The sequence below is a fragment of the Cryptomeria japonica genome, chromosome 5 (assembly GCF_030272615.1).
Source record: "Cryptomeria japonica chromosome 5, Sugi_1.0, whole genome shotgun sequence".
Lineage (NCBI taxonomy): Eukaryota > Viridiplantae > Streptophyta > Pinopsida > Cupressales > Cupressaceae > Cryptomeria > Cryptomeria japonica.
In genome coordinates, this window is record NC_081409.1 from 491,617,779 (window position 1) to 491,638,952 (window position 21,174).

Genomic DNA, 21,174 nt, shown 5'->3' on the forward strand with positions numbered 1-21,174 from the left:
TCCAACTACATCATTCTAAAACTAGTTATTGGACACCTTTTGGTAATGTCACAACCTAGAAGAATCACTATGTATCTCTTAAATACTTTCATTACAATTTAATTAATATGCATTTTATAATCAAGATATAGTTATTAAGAGGATTCACTATTAGAGCTGTAGCAAAAGTTTTAGGGTTCAAAACTATAAACCCTCCTAAATCAAATATTTAATTAGTTGACATATTTTTCATTGCTCATATGCATTTGCGTCAAGGATTTAATGTATGAGATACAACCAAAAAAAGTTTTGAGTTAGATGTAAGTGTGGGTATTGCCCTTAGTAGATAGAGTAGAAACAATAAAAGGGTATACAAATTTAATGAAAAATGGGTACATTGAATACGTAGTTAAAATAGAGAGGTATTTTAATCATACACATGTATATGAGAATCAATGTAATGTCCACTCTCATTTTTTTCTTGTGTGCTTTTTGATTCTTATGATATATGTTATATTGAGTGTTTCATTAGTTTATTATATGATTCATGTGATGCAATCCATTCAACTAAAAAAATTATGAGATTTATTATGCCATCGAGGTGTTTTGATAGTGTATTCGAGATGCTATTATAGAGATGCTTGTATGGCCATTGAGGTATTTCCAACTAGGTTTTATTTTGGCATTAGTTTTTTGACTATGAATTATGGGGTGCATATGTTAAGCTCATTTATATTATATAATTTTATTGTTTCAATGTTATATATTATTATATTTTAAAAAAAAAAGGCATAAGCCTATATATACTTGTATTTCACAAAAGATCAATTACAACTTTATGCAAAAATTCCATGGTACTGTCTGGTAGGCAAAGATTTATAGCTTATAACTATACCACTAATAATTATAGATATATGGAAATCATATTGAAACAAAAGGTATTAGGAAATATTGCTAAAAATAATTTAAAAAAACATATAAGCCAAGCAACATGAAGCCCAAAATAACGAGAGTAAGGATGAACACACTCAAAGGGAGTAAAATCAGTTGAAGTGGTGATAAATGCCACTATACACAATGTAAATTCAAAACACAATAAACACAACGACGAATTTCCACACAATAATTTTTGTAGACAACACGAGGGTTTGCTAGAATATTAGGCGAGCATAGCTCGAAGACACGTTTTTGGCCAAAATAAAAAAAATGCATACTTTATTTCACTAAAACAATGCAACTTGAGAGGCCGAAAACCCAAACAATTCCCACGAATAACTCAAATTGCAACATTCAAGAGATGGGTTCCTTACTCACCGGTTTTTTTTGTGTCGAAATCTTTGCTAACCCTCACCGAATCCAACCCCCTTTCCCCTGGTGACAAAAACCCTCATTTCCGCCAATGTCGAATGCACAAAACCCTGCATTTTTTGGCTGAAATTACAAATCCATATTTGAAACACCATAAAAATGCCCTTTCAAAGACCTAAAACCTTAAAGAAACTCCACGGATAACTGAAAAATTGAAACATTAAAACGATGCGTACCTTACTGGTTTTTTCTCTTGAATTCTTCCTTCACCCTCTCCAACCTACTTTTGCCCAGTGCAAAAAACTGCTGTTATCCCGCGTCCAGAAACCATCGCAGCCCGCGTCTTAGTCCCAATCCTGTATTTGCAGCAACCTCTCTCCCTCCTCTCTCTTTTACGACATCCAAATATTCCCACCTGGAGTCTTAATGAAAACGTTGTGTTTACCACACAGCGGGTCGCCAACATAAACCTCTTGCTGACCGTGTAGGTTACGGTCGTTAGCAATGACTGTGCGTTTACTGCCAAAAATACCCGCGCAACAACTTCACTTTTCTTGGCACTGTTGAAGCCCGACATTTGTTTTTCTCAACACCGTCTTCGCTGTCGGAAATATCCTCACGATGTGGTGTCACGTCCACGTTAGAACACGAAGCGCTCCGTACGGGACCACAAAACTCCACCTATGTATGGCAAATGCCCATACGAAAGTACAACGTGCTATTTTATGTGGAGGATAGCCGCTTCCTTAAGAATATTGTAGAGGCAAGTGATTGACAATTTTAACTTGATTGAAAACAGTTCATGCATTTATCATCCAATCTTGAATCTAAAATAGATTATAAATATTGATACTATATAATTTTATTTACCCTAGTTTCTTTTTTTTTGAAAATGATTGTTTAACAATATAATAAATTGTGAGGGAAAATATGACACTGGGGCTGAAATGGTTAAGGGTGCTCTTCTGCCCTTTCTGATGCTCCTGCGTTACATTGTGCCGCGTCCATTCCGTTTGATCTAACACTGGCGGGTAATTGACTTGTTTGCGAGGTTTCCAGTTAATTTTGTCACGAGTTTTCCAGTTAAGTTTGTCTGTGCAATTCGGTTTGCACATTGAATAACTTAACGCGACTGTATTATATGAATTATGAAATAACAGTGCTTGTAAGTTTACGATGATTTGTTGCAAAATGTGAAAACTGTTTCTATGCAGTGCAGCAGCTCTGAAAGGGATGGTTTCTAGATGGAGCAGGATGCCTTCTTTGCGTTCAATGGCTGCTTTTGCCGAAAATTTATATATGGCGCGCCGGACATTTTCTAAAGCGGCTGAAAAGGCTAAACCTTTCGTTAATAAAAATAGTACCTTTTCGAAACAAGACCAGCCCAAGACCGAGTTTGCTCGTGTTGAACACAATCCTTCATTTCAGGTACCTCCAAATTGTTCCTCCTTTCTTCGAGTTTGATCTGTGATTTGTAGCACTAAGATTATTGTCGTCACTTCTGAATGTTTCAGTTCTGTTAGCTTATTAGTCCTTAACATACTCCAAGATGATCTGTGAGTTGGCAAGCATTGCCTGCTTTTTACGTTGATTGTATAATTTTATTGAAGGCAATCAGGAAACTGAAAACATGTGAACACAAAATCGACAGGAACCTATCCAAGCAAACATTATGATTGTATCTGTTTTTTTTGATTGTAAATGTGGGTTTTATTACGGCTCCACAGCCTGGAGCGCGCCTAGCGTTTACAGGAAGAATTGAAATTGAACTCGGCTCTTCAGTCCTTCTTTACCACTCAGTCATGCCATTTGACTTGTTATGATTGTATTGCATATGATGATTATATTTGGCTTACTTTTGGTCTTCTTTGATACTTCTCTATTTTTCAAAGTCTTACAATCGCCGTTGCTTTCATATCCGATGGAATAATATTGTTCACACCATCATCTTTCTCTTCAGTTTTAAGCTTACATTCACATGTAAAGACAAGAAGCAACTGTGCCGTGGTTTGGAGATAGTCTAGTTGGATATAATGCCTTGACATACCCTTTTATATGATCTTTAGATTTGTCAATGTTCATAGAAAGCACATGCTAGAGGGAAATCATTTGTAAGGGAATTCTGGCATGACCATATTATATATGCCATGCTTCCTTACTGTTTCATGTTTCTACATTGGTCCCGCAAAATTATCCTGCCTTGTTGAACTCTTATCCTTATTCAGTCATTTATCTCCACATGCAAAGTGGTGAAATGAATTTTTCTGGTAATTCTCAGTAAGATTTAATCAGATAAAAATGTGACACCTTGCCTCTCCAAGTCCTCCACTTAATAACTTTTCTACAACAAACAAACTTAGTTACGGAAACTTATTCGTTAGCTTCTGATTTCATCATTTCTGCAATTTACCAAGATTTCTCCGACGTTTTAAATATTTTTGCTAAAGGTTTGTTGTGTTGATAATATTCAACCTCCTTTCTCTGGTCTTATGGTTTACCTTGTTCATTCCTTCAAATCATGATTCTTATTTCAAAACCTTCTTATGGTCATCTATGTTGTTTTTGCCATCACTAGTCAGTGTCTTTGCAAGGCCTACCAAAGGAGCTTTCCAATGCTTCCAGCAAGATCGGAATCCAGACAATAGAAAAAGTAAAAGAGGCTTAAAAACATCAAAATGTTGTCTTGTTTAAGAGTTCAGACTTGCATGGATAGGTGTATGAAAAAATGTCACGTAGTGTTGGAGCATGCGCCCTTGTGAGAAGACTTGAAAGGTTTCAAAAAATTGAAAAAGTTGCTTGGTTATGAGGTGTATGCCCAAGGGGATAAACAACAACAAAAGTAAAATCTGTCCCCCTACGTATAAGCACGCGCTTAGTTGATAAGGTGCCAATTTAAAAAATTTAGAAGTCTGACCATGTAGTCAAGTGCGTGCCTTGTAAAGGCTGACCAAATTATGCTGAAAAATGCAACTCCAATAATATGGTGCGCGCTCAGGAGAAGAGAGGTTTCATCTCTTTTTAGGCACGTTCTTCTACATATTATGAAGGGTTTGCGGTCATCAAAACTCAGATTTATGAGTGTTGTTGCTGAATGCCTAGAGTTTGGAGACAACTTTCAGTTATCTTCATCACCAACGTACTGCTGTTTGCATTATTCCAGGTAGCTAAGGTTTGCTGGCATTAAATTCATCAAATTTTCTATATATTTGAGGTCATTTTTATACTGTTCTTGTAATGTTACTATCAGACACATGCAATATTTTATTATATCTTTCTGATTTTATGTGACAAAACCAATCCAAACGGCAATTACACAGACTGATTACAATTTCCAAAGTTAACGAGAACCGCCAAAACTCACGTAGACTTGGTGAGTCTCAAGGAGAGTGATCCTCATCGAGTCTGGGAGGCTTGGCTGCCAAGTACTCGCCAGACTTGCAAGTCTAGCAAGGTAGACTCGCCATTTCGGTTAATTTAAAAAAAAAAAGAACTTGCAGCCTTTCAATGCTTGTTTGGTTTATGACATGCCCATCTAGGATTTACAAACAAATATGAAAATGGTGTGCACCATTAAGGTTGTGTGGTTTCAAAGGTCCTTGTTTGGGCTTAGTGGTGGGGGCTTTGTCCCTTGATCTCTCGACCCCCCTAGGGGCACTCCCTTTCAATCTTGTTGGGGTGTTTCCCCAAACCCCTATAAAACTATAAGTCTAAGCAAGTAATAGGTCAATGATGAATCATGATAATAAAATCTACAAGTTACATATCCCTTGCTGCAAATCTTTGCATCTTCACAATGAAAGCCACAATCAAGAGTTAATACACAAACAACAATTTTCATATGTTCTAGGGTTTTAGAGTGTCTAGTGTGGAGGGGTTTAGCTAAGGTTTGTTGCAAGAAGGAATAGAAAGAAGCAGAATTAGGTTCAAGGCACCAAGATTGGTTATTACTATATTAGGGTTTGAGGGCTTTTTTAGAGGATTTGCCATTTTTAGAATGTAAGTTCTTTGTTAGAATCATGGTCAAGCCAACTGTCAAGATAGGCTATTTTCAGCCTGACCTATTTATAGCCCATGCTATTTTAGTTGTCATTATTTTCAAGGATATAATTACATTTTGATAGAATATTTATAGATTGCCTATTTTTATATGATCTTCTAGAAGGTCTATTCTTAGTTGATAGTTATCCTTATGGGAAATCTATTTTTCAGATTTCTTGATTTAGAGTTTTAGAAATTATGGACAAAATTGTATAATAAGTTTGATTTGTGTGTACACAAACTATTCTTAGCTTAGAAGTTGTAGTTAGCTTTTTGTTTATTTTTCATGCAATGTTTTTTAAACCATGACCATTATAAATATGTGCCATTTGCACTTAGATTTTAAATGAGAATTTTATGTGTACTTGCTACTAAAAGTGTTGTTCAAGTGTCTTGTGAGAAATATTGTGTATGTGTGCTTAGGTACATACAATTACTTGGTTAAAGTTATAGGCATTGTGTTGCATGTTTCTCTAAAGTTGGTAATTGTGGCTTTGTACTCAATTCTTAATTTTTTTTACTAAATTGTGCTTCGTGTTGATATATTTTTTTTGCATAGTACTCCAAAGTTCCGAATGTCAAGTCTTGACGTGCTCTTGGATGTCAGTATTATTATGTGATTTTGCTGGAATCACAAGGTGGACTTACGTTGAATCTTGAATGCTCAAATATCGATGGAACGTGGAAATTAACTTGATTCAAAAAAAAGAAAAAAGGATAGTGTTAGGAAGCTACTGTAATCCTAGGAATGTAAGAACGATGGACAATCTTTGATGAAACCCAACTAGACTTTGCTTTGCAATGCAAAGCAACAACTACACAAAGTTTAGTGCAATCTCCTAAGGTAAGCATATGATGTTCAAATCACTAACACGAGCATAGACACCATCAAAACGATGCTTCTTAATGAATAAGTAGCAATTGAAGTTAAGCTTGGCTAAGATGGATCTAGTTGACTATGCAAGACACTTTACAATCAACAAGGTGTTAGTAGTATGGATGTACGAATTTCACCAATGATCATGCCCAAAGTTCTTTCATTCATCTAAATAACATGAAAATCAAACAAGAAGTAGAGACCATGCAAACTGTTGAATCAACACATGAAGTTCACCATATTTCACTGAAAATAATATGCTTCTCACAACTAAGTCTTGGAAACAATCTTTACCTTCTCTTCCTACTCTATTCTAGCTGCCATCTAATTAGTATCTGCTATTGATCTATTAACCTTTACAAATGAAAGAGTAGAGCCTTATATAGTGCTCTCATTACAATGAGTGGCACAAATTGATTCACAATCAATGGCCAAGATTACAAGATGAAAACCCTAATTAGGGTTTGTTACACCCATTACAAAGCATCTAATGCTTGACCAATGATAAATTACATTTTATGAGGCACATGTCCTTCCTTGAATATTTGACCAATAGATGATGAGGGTAGGTACATCAGACTTTGTGCCCACATGTGGTAGTTATCCTCCTTGTTGAGTCAAGTGCATTGAACCTGGATGCCTCAACTTAGAATGATGTAATTGGATGAGTGATGACTGGGCGCCACCTCAGCTAGCTGATCTTTGTAACTCATCACAAGTTGAAGGTGATTGAGGCATATCTCTTGATACTCAACATTTTTAAACTCAATCATTAATGAGACGAAGGTAGGAGATATTCCCAAATTGTATCATCTTCTAACTTTGATTAACTCTTGTGAAACTATCTCTTGTCTTAATCACCTCTGTCCAAAGCTTCCATCTTGCTATTACTGGCATCGATTTTTGAATTTCCTCCAGAAATTCAAGATAGTGCAAAATTTCTTCCTTGTACAATGTTATCTTCTTCATGCGGTGGAAATGTTTCATACCAAGCCTGGAGTTTTCTTGTGCTCCCCTTGATCTCTTCTCCTTTTGCATTGTAGTGCTTTGTGTTTGATGACCCTATCCTTGTGTTGCCCTTGCTACTTGCTCATCCTCCATACCTTTATTTGCCCTCTCGCTTGTGAGTGTGATGTTCCTTCCATGCCATGAAGTCTTGACTTTCTCACATTCCTTTGCATGTTCTTCCCACTTGCATCAAACCTGCGACAAACATAATTTGAATCAAAACATTGTAGAAAGTACTACTATCAATTCACAAATCAAGCTTCCCATTACCCTTCCTAAATCTGGAAATGAATTTTTCTGATCATGAAACATTTGAATTAAGTTTGATTTCCCTTTGGTTGATCTCTGATTTTCATCTTTAAAGTCTGATTTTGATTTTGCAAGTCTGATTTTAACTGTTTTAATGTCTGATTTGATAGGTTTCAGGTCTGAGACATGCCTGATCCGCATTGGTTTCAGGTGGCAAAGGAAGTTCGTGGATCTCATAGGGCAAAGGAAGTTTGAGATCATGAATTTGTGTGAGCATTGACAGGGCTTGATGAGTTGTTGATTGAATTATCACTCAATTTGCTCCCTCACCTTGGATCAGAATTTTATAACCTTTTAGAAATGCTCAAGCATGGTTGGATTTTTCACTAGGCAAAGGAAGTGATGTCAATACCTTGGTTGGGCAAAGGAAGTGATGTCAATGCCTTGGTTGGGCAAAGGAAATGCCTCAAAGGAAGGTCGTGGATTTGACACCCCAAAGGAAATGCCATCATGCTGATTGGAGATTTTGGGGGTCGAAGGCAATGCCATCAAATGCATCAAACTTGTTCGCTCAAGTTCAATATCTCCCAAATCGCTGCAAAAACATCAAATGCTCTTCCTTGATCAAAATTTCAGAGGTCTCCTACCTAGATTCCCACAAGTCACACTCAGAAAACAAGTTAACACAGCATAGATGGAGAGAAAAGCCACAAGATATACACCTATAATGAAGGTAAGAAAGCATACACAACATACATAGGTTAGAAGGAGGCAAGAATGGTGATTTTCAATTAATCATAAGGCCAAAAGCCAATCTTACAGTTGCACAAATGCAAAAATAATTACAAGTCTTTAAGAGAAGGGAAGAGCATAAGGAAGCTCAAGCCAGCAGGGAGAGAACCCTTTACAATGAGGCTTAACAACCTTATATAGAAAAATGGGTTACAATGGTGATCATGACCCTTGCATGTCAGTCCGGGAGTGCAGGGAAGTGCATGCACTTGGCTTGTACATGCAAGCAACCTAGCCATACCACCAAAGGCAATCCTGAGAAGGTGGATTGACTAACCTTCCAAAGTCAGTCATGACATAAGTCACCAAGCATGGCCCCGTACCTTCCTTGATGGAAATCCTACCAAAAACACTTAATGCACCCTTGTGGCTCCACAAAAGAAAGTGCACAAGTCACCAAGCTGTCAGAGCATTAAAAGCCTTGAGTGTCGATCACGCCATCCGGAAGTGTCGCCAGTAGGAAGGAAGCCCGGGGACTTCGGAAGCTCAAACTCTTGAAGTGAGGAAGACAAGCGAAGAACTTCGGAACCTCGAGGTTCTGGGATAGAGAGAAGAAGAGAAGGAAAAGGCCTTTGGAACCTCGGGTTCCCGGAGTTCCGGAGGAACTAGAGAGAGAAGGCAAAAAGGGAAGAACTTCGGAACCTCGGGGTTCCGGAGTTTCGGGGAGAAGAAGGAAGAAGGGGGAGGAGGGAACCTCGGGGTTTCGGGAAAGGAAAGGGAAGGGAACTTTGGAACCTCGGGGTTCCGAAAAGGGAAAGGGCTAAAGAGAGAAGGGGAACTTCGAAACCTCGGGGTACCAGAGTTCCGAGCAAAGGAGATGCTTAAGAGAAGAGGCGAAGGAAAGGAAGGCTAGGAACTTCGGAAAATCAGAATTTAATTGCTAACTAAGTTGATTAGATGAAAGATTTATAGTTTATCAGATTTAAGCATAACCAAGAAATGAACAAAATAAGCACAACACACGGTTACCCTGGGAAAACCTCCTAGGAGGAAAAACCCAGCCATGAAAGATCCTCAGAACTGATTATGGATTATATTCATATGAAGGTTACAACACTTATCTCAAGTACTTGAAAGTGATTGCACTTAGGGCTGATGATGTCTTCCACAAGACTGTACTTTCACAAGCATCAAGTTGTCAAGTCTGCTCCCTTTACCGCTTCCAACAACAATCAGGTCCAAACCCTAGGTCTGCATTATATTGCACATGAAGTCTGCACTTTGTTGGACTACAATCCTTAGCCCTCAGTTCGCTCTCCTCATGGATGAATTTCGCACCTTTAATGGCAGATGTAATTCGCTGGTATAGCAGATGTGATTCGCTGTAATATTGCTCCTTCACCAACTTTCACATTCATCAGACGTATACTTCGCATCATTAGCAAATATGTATTTCGCTTGAAGGACGTATGTTATTTGTGTTATGAATGAGGTGAATGTGTCTTATATATATGTGATGTAAGATCCTTTTATGTTGGCCTAATATAAATAACTTTTAATTTATTTGAAATTCTTTAATCCGAAATGCCTCAATAGGATAGGGTTGGCCCTATTTGTGGAGCACGTTAGAATGTGGCGTGAGGTTTTAATGGAGTGCCGTGAGGTATAGGGCACAGCCCTACACGTTGGAGAAAGGGGCTGGCCCCCTTGGGCGGATTCCAATGTTGCCCAAGGCAATTGGAATCCGCCATTTCCCTAATTACAATCAACACCCTCTTAATTAGGGAGAAAGATAATCTTATAACCAGGTTACAAGATTAGGGCCCAGCCCCAAGTAATACATACAATGTTTAAATTGTAATCCGAACTTAGTTGTCAACTTCAAATACTTCTGAGAGAGGATCACAACAAGTAGCCACAAATAGTAGCCCATAGTATCCATTTTGTACTGCCTGAGGAGGGTGAATCCAGAAACTTTAACATGCACACTTGCAAGTCATGAATACATACACAATTATTCATGCACATCATGGAATCTTTCCATGCTATCCATCACGCATATCCATCATTTATTGCCTTTACCTCAGTCTTCTCCCAAAGAAGAATGTAACATCATAATCTTCCATCTTGCACCCAAGCATAGAGTGGAGTTACATAGTCATTGTCCTTCATCTTGCACACAAGCATAGAATGAAAACATAGTCCTCCATCTTGCACACAAGCATAGAATGGAATCTAATAAACATAGTCCTCCATCTTGCACACAAGCATAAAATGGAATCTAATAAACATAATCCTCCATCTTGCACACAAGCAAAGAATGGAATCTAATAAACATAATCCTCCATCTTGCACACAAGCAAAGAATGGAATAAACATAATCAGAATATTGTAGTCTTCCATCTTGCACACAAGCATAGAATGGAACTACATAACATAATCTTCGAGCTCGCACACAAGCATAGACTGGATCCACCTTACATTGCCCGCAGAGGGTGGAGAGGATCTTTTCTACCATCTTACATTGCCCGCAGAGGATGGTTAAGAATTACTCTTTTCCCTAAGAAGATTACAATACCATCTCACATCGCCCGCAGAGGATGGTTAACAATTACTTTTCTCCCCGAGAAGATTACAATACCACCTTACATTGCCCACAGAGGGTGGTTGATACAACACAATGTATCACTGAGGTTGAGACTCCCTCTCAACCAAGGCGGTGTTCTCCACAGCTCCAAGTCTATCTTTTGAAGTACTCAAGCTTCAAGAGACTTGGTGAGAACATCTGCAACACAGGATTGTCCTGCCATAAAACACTGAATTGTCAGGTATCTCTATACAATCCTGATAATAAATCAAAACAGCATAACGAGAATTTGAGAAACCACACTGCAACACTTGCAACAACGTATTTAGCTTCAGCAATACTCAATGCAACTAAGGACTGTCCTTGTAGGTCCAAGAGATCGCAGTGGGTGAATGCTTGTAGTGTTTTCCTTGTCCATAACACTTCTTGACCAATCTGAACCTAAGCAGCTTCAGTCCATAATTAATTGTGTCTTGCAAATATCTTGGGATGTGCTTGGCTGCAACAAGATGACCATGTTTGGGTGTGCTCATGAACTGGCTGAGAGCATTCACTGCAAGGCATATGATAGGTCTAGTGTTAACTAGATACATCAATGATCCAATCAACTCCCTGTACTCCGATGGATCTGCAAAATCAGAATTAGCTACAAAACACTTAACTTCTTAGATTCCATAGGAGTAGACATAGGTTTACAATCCATTATTCTAAATCTTTTCAAGATATCAATAGTATACTTTCCTTGACTTAGAAACATTTCGTTAGATCTTTGCCATACTTCTAGACCTAGGAAATAATACATTAGACCTAAGTCCTTCATTTCAAATTCTGAAGCTAGTTCTTTCTTACATCTAATGATAAGTTTATCTTTACCAGTAAGAAATAAATCATCCACATATAGAACTAGAATTAGCATTTCATCATTGGATAACTTAAAGTAGATGTTAGAGTCAGCATCATTTTACACAATCCTAACTTAACAAGTTTTATCAATCCTTTCATACCAAGCACGAGAGGCCTGTTTGAGGCCATACAGGGCTTTCTTCAATCTATCCTGAATCTCATACCCCTCAAGATATACCAAATACATACTCAAGATATACCAAAGTAGCTGGAACTCCCTCTCAGCAGTAGCTATGTCCAGTCACAGCTTCCAAAGCCCTCAAATTGCCCATCCCAGTAATTTCCCTTGAAGAATTAGTATGCCTTGTTTCAGAAGCACTCCAAGCCACTGAAAGATCCAATCAATTTCCTGTACTCAAGGATAGGAAATCATACACTTGAGCATCAAGTCAGTTCAATCATAATGAAATTAAAAATGCTCGACCCAAGAAAAAAATTCCATGCTAATACTCATAATAAAAGGTAATCAACCAACATAAGTTAGAATATACCAAACTCAGAAGGATGCGCTCCCTCTTAACTTCTGCACAATCAATCTTTTATGTTAATCTCAAGGATCCTATCCATCTATCTTTCAATCAATAAGGTGGACTCATAGCACAATTGTTGAGATAAGATGAGGATAACTTCCATCAAGAGATCGATAGAAAATGAAAATCCTAAGAGATCAATTGCGAAATCTTTCGAGGAGGAATCACAAATAGAATCACAATATTTGTAGAAAATAGTTTCAGCCAATGAATAGCAACATTATGCAACTTTAGTAAGACAAGATATAAATTCAATCTCTTGGAACAGACGACGGAGTAAGCACAATAACGAATACTCAAACCTCACAAGTCATTCAACCATGCCCCATCAACCTCTTATAGGAGAAGTGATGAATCTACAATTATCAGAACTCAAGATTCCATTAAGGTCCATAGTTGATCATTATCTTTATATTAAAAAACCAGACAAGAAAGGTTTGCACTAAAACATCAAGAGCAAAAGGGGTCTTTAATACACTTCTAAAACAACAAGGAGCCACACATAACTTCTTCATAAAATATTTATATTAGATCTCATTCTTCACATCAATGGTCAGATTTGAAGGTTGAGAACATCTCAAAGCTATGTTCTGAAACACATGATTACTAGAACAACTTAGAACATTGGTGTAACAATAAACGAAAGTAATAGTTCACTCAAATCAGAAGAAAGAACATTAAAAAAGACCAAAGACTGAATGCAGCCATAATATCCATTAGTTCAACTATTTGCAGTTTAGTCTAGAGGAAGTAATCAGAAGTAAATCAAAACAAGTGAGCATTGATAAAATTGATCTAACAACAACATCATTCTACAAAATGATATCAATAAAATACTAATTAGTTATACTCTTTGTTAACCACCAAGCACAATTTGATCAAAACCAAACAGATCTCAAGGTAGTTTATGATAGTAGAAGAATCCCATATGTGAAAATGCACATGAAGAAGATCTATATTATACGAACTATAGGGCTGTGTAATAAGTTTCGCCATCTAGCATTAACCCTTACATACTATGAACATGATTGCAGATCATCTTTCAACTAAACTTTTCTATCAGGAACACCTATTAGTAAGATTACACATTAAGTCAAAGTGATCTCGATCTGATCATTAGGAGTTCGTCTCCATAATTAATAGAACATAAAATTCCTATACCTCAGTCGGTATACTTATATCAATGATGCCAAGACAAACAATCATTAGCTTCTCATGACTGTACATATCTCCATAAGTCGTTCATGTCAAGTAGAACTCAAGTCAACAAAGAAAATGTCATGAATGAAGATCATTAAAAAAACATAACTCAACCAAGCATAGCTACTCACTTAGAATGCATATAAGTATTCATCACAAGAATACTTAGAACTTTTAGATCAGAAGTCAATAATAGAACCAGTCCATATTATTTAACATAATAACAATATCTAAAATGTAGAGAACATAACAAGTATTTAGATCATAGTTATATAGATGATAACTGTGGATGATGAGTCCAAGACATTCATGATTCCAATCAAAACATTAACGAAGAATCGATCTATAATACCTTGCAACACTCAAACAGAAATTTAGAATACCTTCTAAGTTCTAACAAAAAGAGCATGCAAATGATGATATCTAAATAATTTTCTATGTTGGATAAGTCTACCAAGGCAATTAGAATCAAAAAATCAATACGACCTAGAACTCGGTCAGCCAAACGATAGTACTTCAATCTTTTGGATAGCTGAGTATAATATATCTTGCAATCAAGAATGCAATGACTCAAAAATACTTAGCTTGAATGATGCTGAAGAGTCAGATCTTCAAGCATATAGGACCAAGATGTGACCATGCTAAACCTTTGATCACAAAATCTTTTCAGTCTCTCCTCGATCCTGGAACCTGTCATCAATTTTACGATAGCAAGAAAGTGCAAGATCTAGGCTATAGGATGCTAGATCTTATTACGGTTAGTACAACTTGGTTCTAATACCATGTTGATTTAAACACTTTCAGATTAATATAAACTCAGAAAATCAGAATTTAATTGCTAACTAAGTTGATTAGATGAAAGATTTATAGTTTACCAGATTTAAGCATAACCAAGAAATGAACAAAATAAGAACAACACACGGTTACCTTGGGAAAACCTCCTAGGAGGAAAAACCCAGCCATGAAAGATCCTCAGATTTGATTATGGATTATATTCATATGAAGGTTACAACACTTATCTCAAGTACTTGAAAGTGATTGCACTTAGGGCTGATGATGTCTTCCACAAGACTGTACTTTCACAAGCATCAAGTTGTCAAGTCTGCTCCCTTTACCGCTTCCAACAGCAATCAGGTCCAAACCCTAGGTCTGCATTATATTGCACATGAAGTCTGCACTTTGTTGGACTGCAATCCTTAGCCCTCAGTTCGCTCTCCTCATGGATGAATTTCACACCTTTAATGGCAGATGTAATTCGCTGGTATAGCAGATGTGATTCGCTGTAATATTGCTCCTTCACCAACTTTCACATTCATCAGATGTATACTTCGCATCATTAGCAGATATGTATTTCGCTTGAAAAATGTATGTTAATTGTGTTATGAATAAGGTGAATGTGTCTTATATATATGTGATGTAAGATCCTTTTATGTCAGCCTAATATAAATAACTTTTAATTTATTTGAAACTCTTTAATCCGAAATGCCTTAATAGGATAGGGTTGGCCCTATTTGTGGAGCATGTTAGAATGTGGCGTGAGGTTTTAATGGAGTGCCGTGAGGTATAGGGCCCAACCCTACACGTTGGAGAAAGGGGCTGGCCCCTTGGGCGGATTCCAATGTTGCCCAAGGTAATTGGAATCCACCATTTCCCTAATTACAATCAACAAAATTTAATGTGCAACTTTTTCCTCTGTGTTGTCTTTTGCTTCGTTTTGAAATGCCCTATCGAATGGGCCTCTTTTGTAGGAAGGAGTGGGATCTTTTGCTTGGATAGAGGGTGTCTCCAAGAATGGATATTGGGAGGCCATTACTGAATTTGTATTAAAACTCTTTGATGTTTTCTTTCCTAAAAGATGAGATCTTAATTTTCCTCTTTCACTCACAACATCAACTTCTTTTGTTCTTTAATGAATACCATCATTTTTTTCTTTTGGCAACCCCTCTCCAGTTCACCCTTCATATATTCTAATCTCTTTCCCACTTTGTACACATAAGTGAGCTCTCATGCAACTATACAAGCTGTTAAATTGGACTCTACACTCATCACAATTCTAAATGACACCTCCTGGAAGTTGTTCAAGCATCAAGTCCATAAAGGAGATGCTTGATCAATTTCAAATTTTTTGTTTGTATTGATACCCATTGAACTTGAACTAGTGGCCATGCCAAATAGATTGCAATTTGATTTTGCTGTTATAAGAAATTATAAATTTTAAATTAAAAAAATGGTAAATGCAACCCTACAATATGTATAAACTAATAAAAGTTCAAAACAAACACCAAAAAACATTATAACAAATATTGAAACTTTTCCTTAATTTTTTTTTTCTAAAAAATAGCTAAAAAACTTGAAACAATTCATCAAAAACATGATTTTTTCTGCTAAATTCTAAAGAATCATTGAAAATGCTTATTCTAGGTGATTAAATCTCCTTTGTGCAAATTGTCTTCACCCCTTTGGCACTTTATGATCCATCTCCTTTAAAAATGCAAAAATGAAGAAAAATGGCTGACCAAAGTGTGTTAGGAGAAAAATGAAGTTTCATAGGGATGAAATTAGGTATAGTGACCATTTTAGATTTTTTTGTCACTTTTTACCTTTAGAAAATTGTTTTTCCTCATATTAGGCACTTGTGATGTGTTGGCACCCAAGAGTGTCTAGGGAGCACCTTGTTTGCCCTTGTGGGTATGTGACCTGCATACCCATAGGGAACTTGAGGTGCTCTAGTTGCCGCTAACGAATCCATACCATTTTGGAGTGGGATGGGGTACCTGAGAGAATAATTTGGTAATGTAGTCATAGACAATAGGGTTAATACTTGGTTGAGCAAAGCCAAGAAATAATGAACACATGCTCAAAATCAGCAAATAATGTATGCAAATCAGCAAGTAATGTATGCAAATAAACATGAATGTTGTGGTAAATTAAATACAAGACTTAGTACAAAGCCACAATCTAAGCCTTCAATTTCATTTGCAATATAAAGGTATTGACTAAAGCAAATCAATGCTCAACATGCAAAGCAAGACATCTCAATAAACAATCATAAGCAAGATAAGTGTAATAAATGTTATTGAGCAAACAACAAATTTTGGATAGCAATCATAATAAATTTTGGTACGCTTTTCACCAGAAAGCAGAAAAGGTAAACTAACACCTACCCATAACCATGAAAGTAGATGTGAAAGATAAACTCAAAATGAAGTGAATGTAGATAAATAACACAAAGTTTCATTATTCCACACCCACGGATGTTATCCAGGGAAAGAAGGAACAACAAACTCTTTTCAATAGATGATTTAATCTGAATTCAAAGCTCTAGAATTAAATACATATACAGTTGATTATAGCAGACTAACATTGAAGAGTAACCACAAAGAAACACAATTCATTGCAATTTAAAGAAAACATTAAGAAATTCAAAGATTTAAAAATATCTTCTTTATTTTTTCACTGTCAAAACATGAGTTTATGGACTCATCTCTTTGTACAACAAGATTGCATGAAAAGATCACTTCCCCCCCCTCCTCTTTTTCTTTTTGGTAAGTATTACAATAAATAGATTTCCCAGAAAATCTTTCAGTTCTTTGCAACTGTTTCTTGAAAATGGTTCTTGGCTCCAAAATTATCTCCCCTTTTATCCTTTCATCTTCTCGTGAATATAGCAATAATGCTTAGTTCTTTAACGAATCAAAGATATTATGGAGAGTTTCAAAATGAAAATAGTCTTTTGATGCAAAAATGACTGGTAGATGTCTTTGACTGGAGATCCTTTGAAATTATTACAAATTGGTACTGTGCTGACGTCACCGCACAAGTTGCCAATCATGGGGCTGCTGCCATCGGAGCATTGGGCTATCACTCTCTTTAAGAACAATGGAACGATTGAATGTGTGTGTGGAAAGATCCCTAGAATGCGATTGGCCGATATGAGACTCGTGAGGGGCCCATTGACACAATAGTATCAGGGATCAGAGATCGGGTGGAACTAAGCTTGATGACAATGAAGACCAAATGAGTTACACTTCCATCAAATAGCGATAGACCGATAAAGCAAACGATTGGGCCCCTTTTGACGTAAGTGAGACTTGACACCTTAAATAAGGTTGATCGGCCGATCAGGCAGTTTTGGAACTAAGGAATGTGAAGTGCGAAGATAGGGAGAGGCTTAATGACCCAAAAGAATTATTCTTAGTTTAAATGACGGGTAACAACTGGCTATGACTAGGGATTTCCTTTCCCTAGGAAAAGTAGAGAACTCAAAAATCTTGGCAAGGACCAGTGCTTAATCCATTCGGCAACATAGTCAAGGGAAAAACAAAGAATAGGGAGCTGCTTTGCAAGGGGCGGAGGGGAATTGGGCACAAGCTAGAAACTATCAAACCAAAACTCAGAAGCCAAAACAAACAAACCCTACAATACACCAAACATTATTTAAAATGTATGTATAGAGCAGGAAGCCTCCTACCTCAAGACGACTCCAGGACGATCATGCAAATCCATTAACAGGCTAGGAGAAATAGATGCCTGTGCGAAATAATGTTGAATGAATGAGACGCAAGCACAAAACCAACTGTCGATTGGGAACCATCCTGATCAAATTGATAGGACTGACATCATATAAAAACTTTCTGGATATGACTTGATGCCCAAGAAGCCATTCTTCAATGTATACTTCTACCATCGGACGACTCAATATTAGTATTGCCCATCATAGGATCACTAGCATCTGTTTGAATAGCACCAGGTATGACATTATGATGCAATTGATTTAGCCGGCCAGGAGAAACCAATCCCCGAATCGGACATCCCACATACAAATCATCAGATAAGGACTTCTCTTGGGTGCTACACATGTAGTGACTGCATCTTTTAAATTTTTTGAATCTTGGCTAGCAACATATGTCTCACCATGTCCCTGCATACAATCATTTCTTTCGGCAGCAGCTAAAGAAATATCCCCTATATGAAAAGAATCATTCAAATCATCAGAAGATCCATCATCAACCTCTTCTCCACACAAAAATTCGTCCTCTGATGCATGTATAGTTGTTTGATTACTTTCGTCAAGAATAGCTATTATAGCTGTTCATAGAATTATTTTCCAAATTTTGTTTAAAATTTTTGACACCTAAACTTTCAAAATGGAAAGATTCAAGAGTAGAATCATTTTTGACCTCTTCTCACAGCCGTTTCCTCATACCATTTTGCCCAGGGAACGTGAAAGATTCAAGAGTAGAATCATTTTAAAAATATCTTATTAATTTCTTCACTGTCAAAACATGACTTCACAGACTCATTTGTCTGTACAACAAGACTGCATGAAAAGATCACTTCCCCCCCTCTCCTCTTTTCCTTTTTGGTAAGCATTACAATAAATAGATTTCCCAGAAAATATTTCGGTTCTTTGCAACTGTTTCTTGAAAATGGTTCTTGGCTCCAAAATTGTCTCCCAGTTATCCTTTCATCTTCTCGTGAATATAGCAATAATGCTTAGTTCTTTAATGAATCAAAGATATTATAGAGAGTTTCAAAATGAAAATAGTCTTTTGATGCAAAAATGACTGGCAGATGTCTTTGACCGGAGATCCTTTTAAATTATTACAAATTGGTATTGTGCTGACGTCACCGCACAAGTTGCCGATCATGGGGTTGTTGCCATCAGAGCATCGGGCTATCACGCTCTTTAAGAACAATGGAACGATTGAACGTGTGTGTGGAAAGATCCCTAGAGTGCGATCGACCGATATGAGACTCGTGAGGGTCCCATTGACACAACACTATCGGGGATCAGAGACCGGGTGGAACGAAGTTTGATGACAATGAAGATCAAATGAGTTACATATCCATCAAATAGCGATAGACCGATAAAGCAAAGGGCTGGGCCCCTTTTGACGTAAGTGAGACTTGACACCTTAAATAAGGTTGATTGGTCGATCGGGCAATTTTGGAACTAAGGAATGTGAAGTGCGAAGATAGGGAGAGGCTTAACGACCCAACATAATTATTCTTACTTAGTGAAAATGATGGGTAACATGTGGTAAGATTGGTCATATGAAGAAGATGTTTGCCCTCTCGGATGAAGAACTTAAAACTTAAAACATACAGATACAACACATAATGCAGAATAATAATGCCATAGATATCAGATAAACTATAAGAGATGTTATTCCATTCATAATTGTCCCTTCACAAGTTACATTTGGAGGTATATAAAGATACCAAGGGGGTGCGAGCGCTAACCATCGCACCGCACTTGCCACCCCTCGGTTGCCAACTAACCACGACAATTACCACTTAATTAACTAGTTTTATTTTCGTGTACAATATTGCCGCTAACATCATCCCCCCCAAAAAACAAGGTCGTGTCGTGATGACTGAAAAGCAACATGGAAGGATTACAACATAAAACTTAGGACTGAGAAGGGGGTGGAGGAAGCGTCCCTGGTGGAGAGGGGGCAGCGCTCAGGCGAGCACGTAACTCGTAGACCTGGTCAGTCCGCAACTTGAGGTCCCACTCCGCCACCATTTGGCGTTCCATCATTGTTTTGACCATCAATGCTGCCTCCAAGACTTCCTTATCTTTTTGGTCCACCTGCTCCAAAGCGCTACCCAGTCGGTTTTCCAGTATGGTCCTATCTTCGTGCACCTCCTCCAACCGTGTCTCCAAGGCAGCTCGTTCTTCATCCCATGCGACCGTCGCCTGAGCCAATTGCTCTCTGTGGAGCTCCTCTGTCTGCTGGAGCCTAGTAGCCAACTCATCCCGTGCCAATACGGCCTCCTTGGGCTGGATCTCTGCACTGCTGCCAATACATTGCGTCCTCCGTAGCTCATAGTAAGTTTCTTGGAGGGACTGCTCTATTTGCCTCAACAATCCCTGTCTGCTGGTTTCGCCAACTTGCTCTCGAAGGCCCCAATTCTCCAACATCTGCAAGGTCTCTGTGGTAGGCCATCCACCAGACTCAAAGCACTGAGTAAAGTGGGTCGTGCACCTGTCCCTCATAAACTCCAGTAGCCGCTCCAACTCCTCGTCTGCCCGGGCCTCACCTTGAGACCGTACTGAGGCGACTACTCGTCTAGCTTCCACAACCATATCCGCTAAAAACTGCTCTAATTCCCTGTCGCCATCCCCTCTCGGAGATGCTACTATATCCTACTCCTCCATAGCCCCGTGGGAAGTCTGAGGGAAACTTGAGGTGAACTCCTCCTGCGTATGGCTCAACATCAACTGGCGGATGGGTGAGTGGTCCCTCGGTACACTCCGCGTAGGCTTTGGCGAACCATCTCCGACGAGGTCCACAACCTCGTGAGGACTCTGCTCACGCCTTGGGGAAAGGACTACTGTTCCAACGAGGGCTATTGGTGCCAACTTGAACCGGCTCAGCCATGCATTCATATCCTGCTGAGAAGGGCGATCACTCCCTCCAGGAAGTTCCGGTGGTACCACCATCTCCCCAGCTGCTGTCCCTCCAACCTCTACCGCTGTCGTGGGATGACTCTCGTTGACCACCAGAGGCTCTACCAGTGTCGTGGCCGCAGGTGGGGGGGCCATAATCATGGGTGTACGACCTTGCCCAAAACCAGGAATGGGCACGGTCATCACTACCGCACCTGGAGGAGGCAACAAGGTGCCTGTGGAAGTCGTCTCATCCCGAGGCTGCGCAGCCACTGCTGATGTTGCCCCCATGTCAGCCTCTCCATGTTGCCCACCCTGACCTACCATTCTAAAACTAGTCTCCGTGGCAGAATCACTGGAGTCC

The 21,174-nt window shown here is 38.3% G+C and overlaps 1 protein-coding gene across 4 annotated transcripts in view; it reads left to right on the forward strand.

Annotated features, from left to right (window-relative positions):
* The first annotated feature begins 2,164 nt into the window (after nucleotides 1-2,164).
* The window catches only part of LOC131069783 (uncharacterized), a 277,919-nt gene continuing 258,909 nt past the window's right edge, over nucleotides 2,165-21,174 (forward strand). The window contains exons 1-2 of one of the 4 annotated variants that reach the window (XM_058005336.2): nucleotides 2,165-2,318; nucleotides 2,502-2,715. In XM_058005336.2, coding sequence (XP_057861319.1) covers nucleotides 2,521-2,715 — 195 coding nt within the window. In that variant the 5' untranslated portion in view covers nucleotides 2,165-2,318; nucleotides 2,502-2,520. Of the gene's footprint in view, nucleotides 2,370-2,501; nucleotides 2,716-21,174 lie in introns of all 4 variants that reach the window. The other 3 variants (XM_058005337.2, XM_058005338.2, XM_058005339.2) reach the window with 3 other exon arrangements.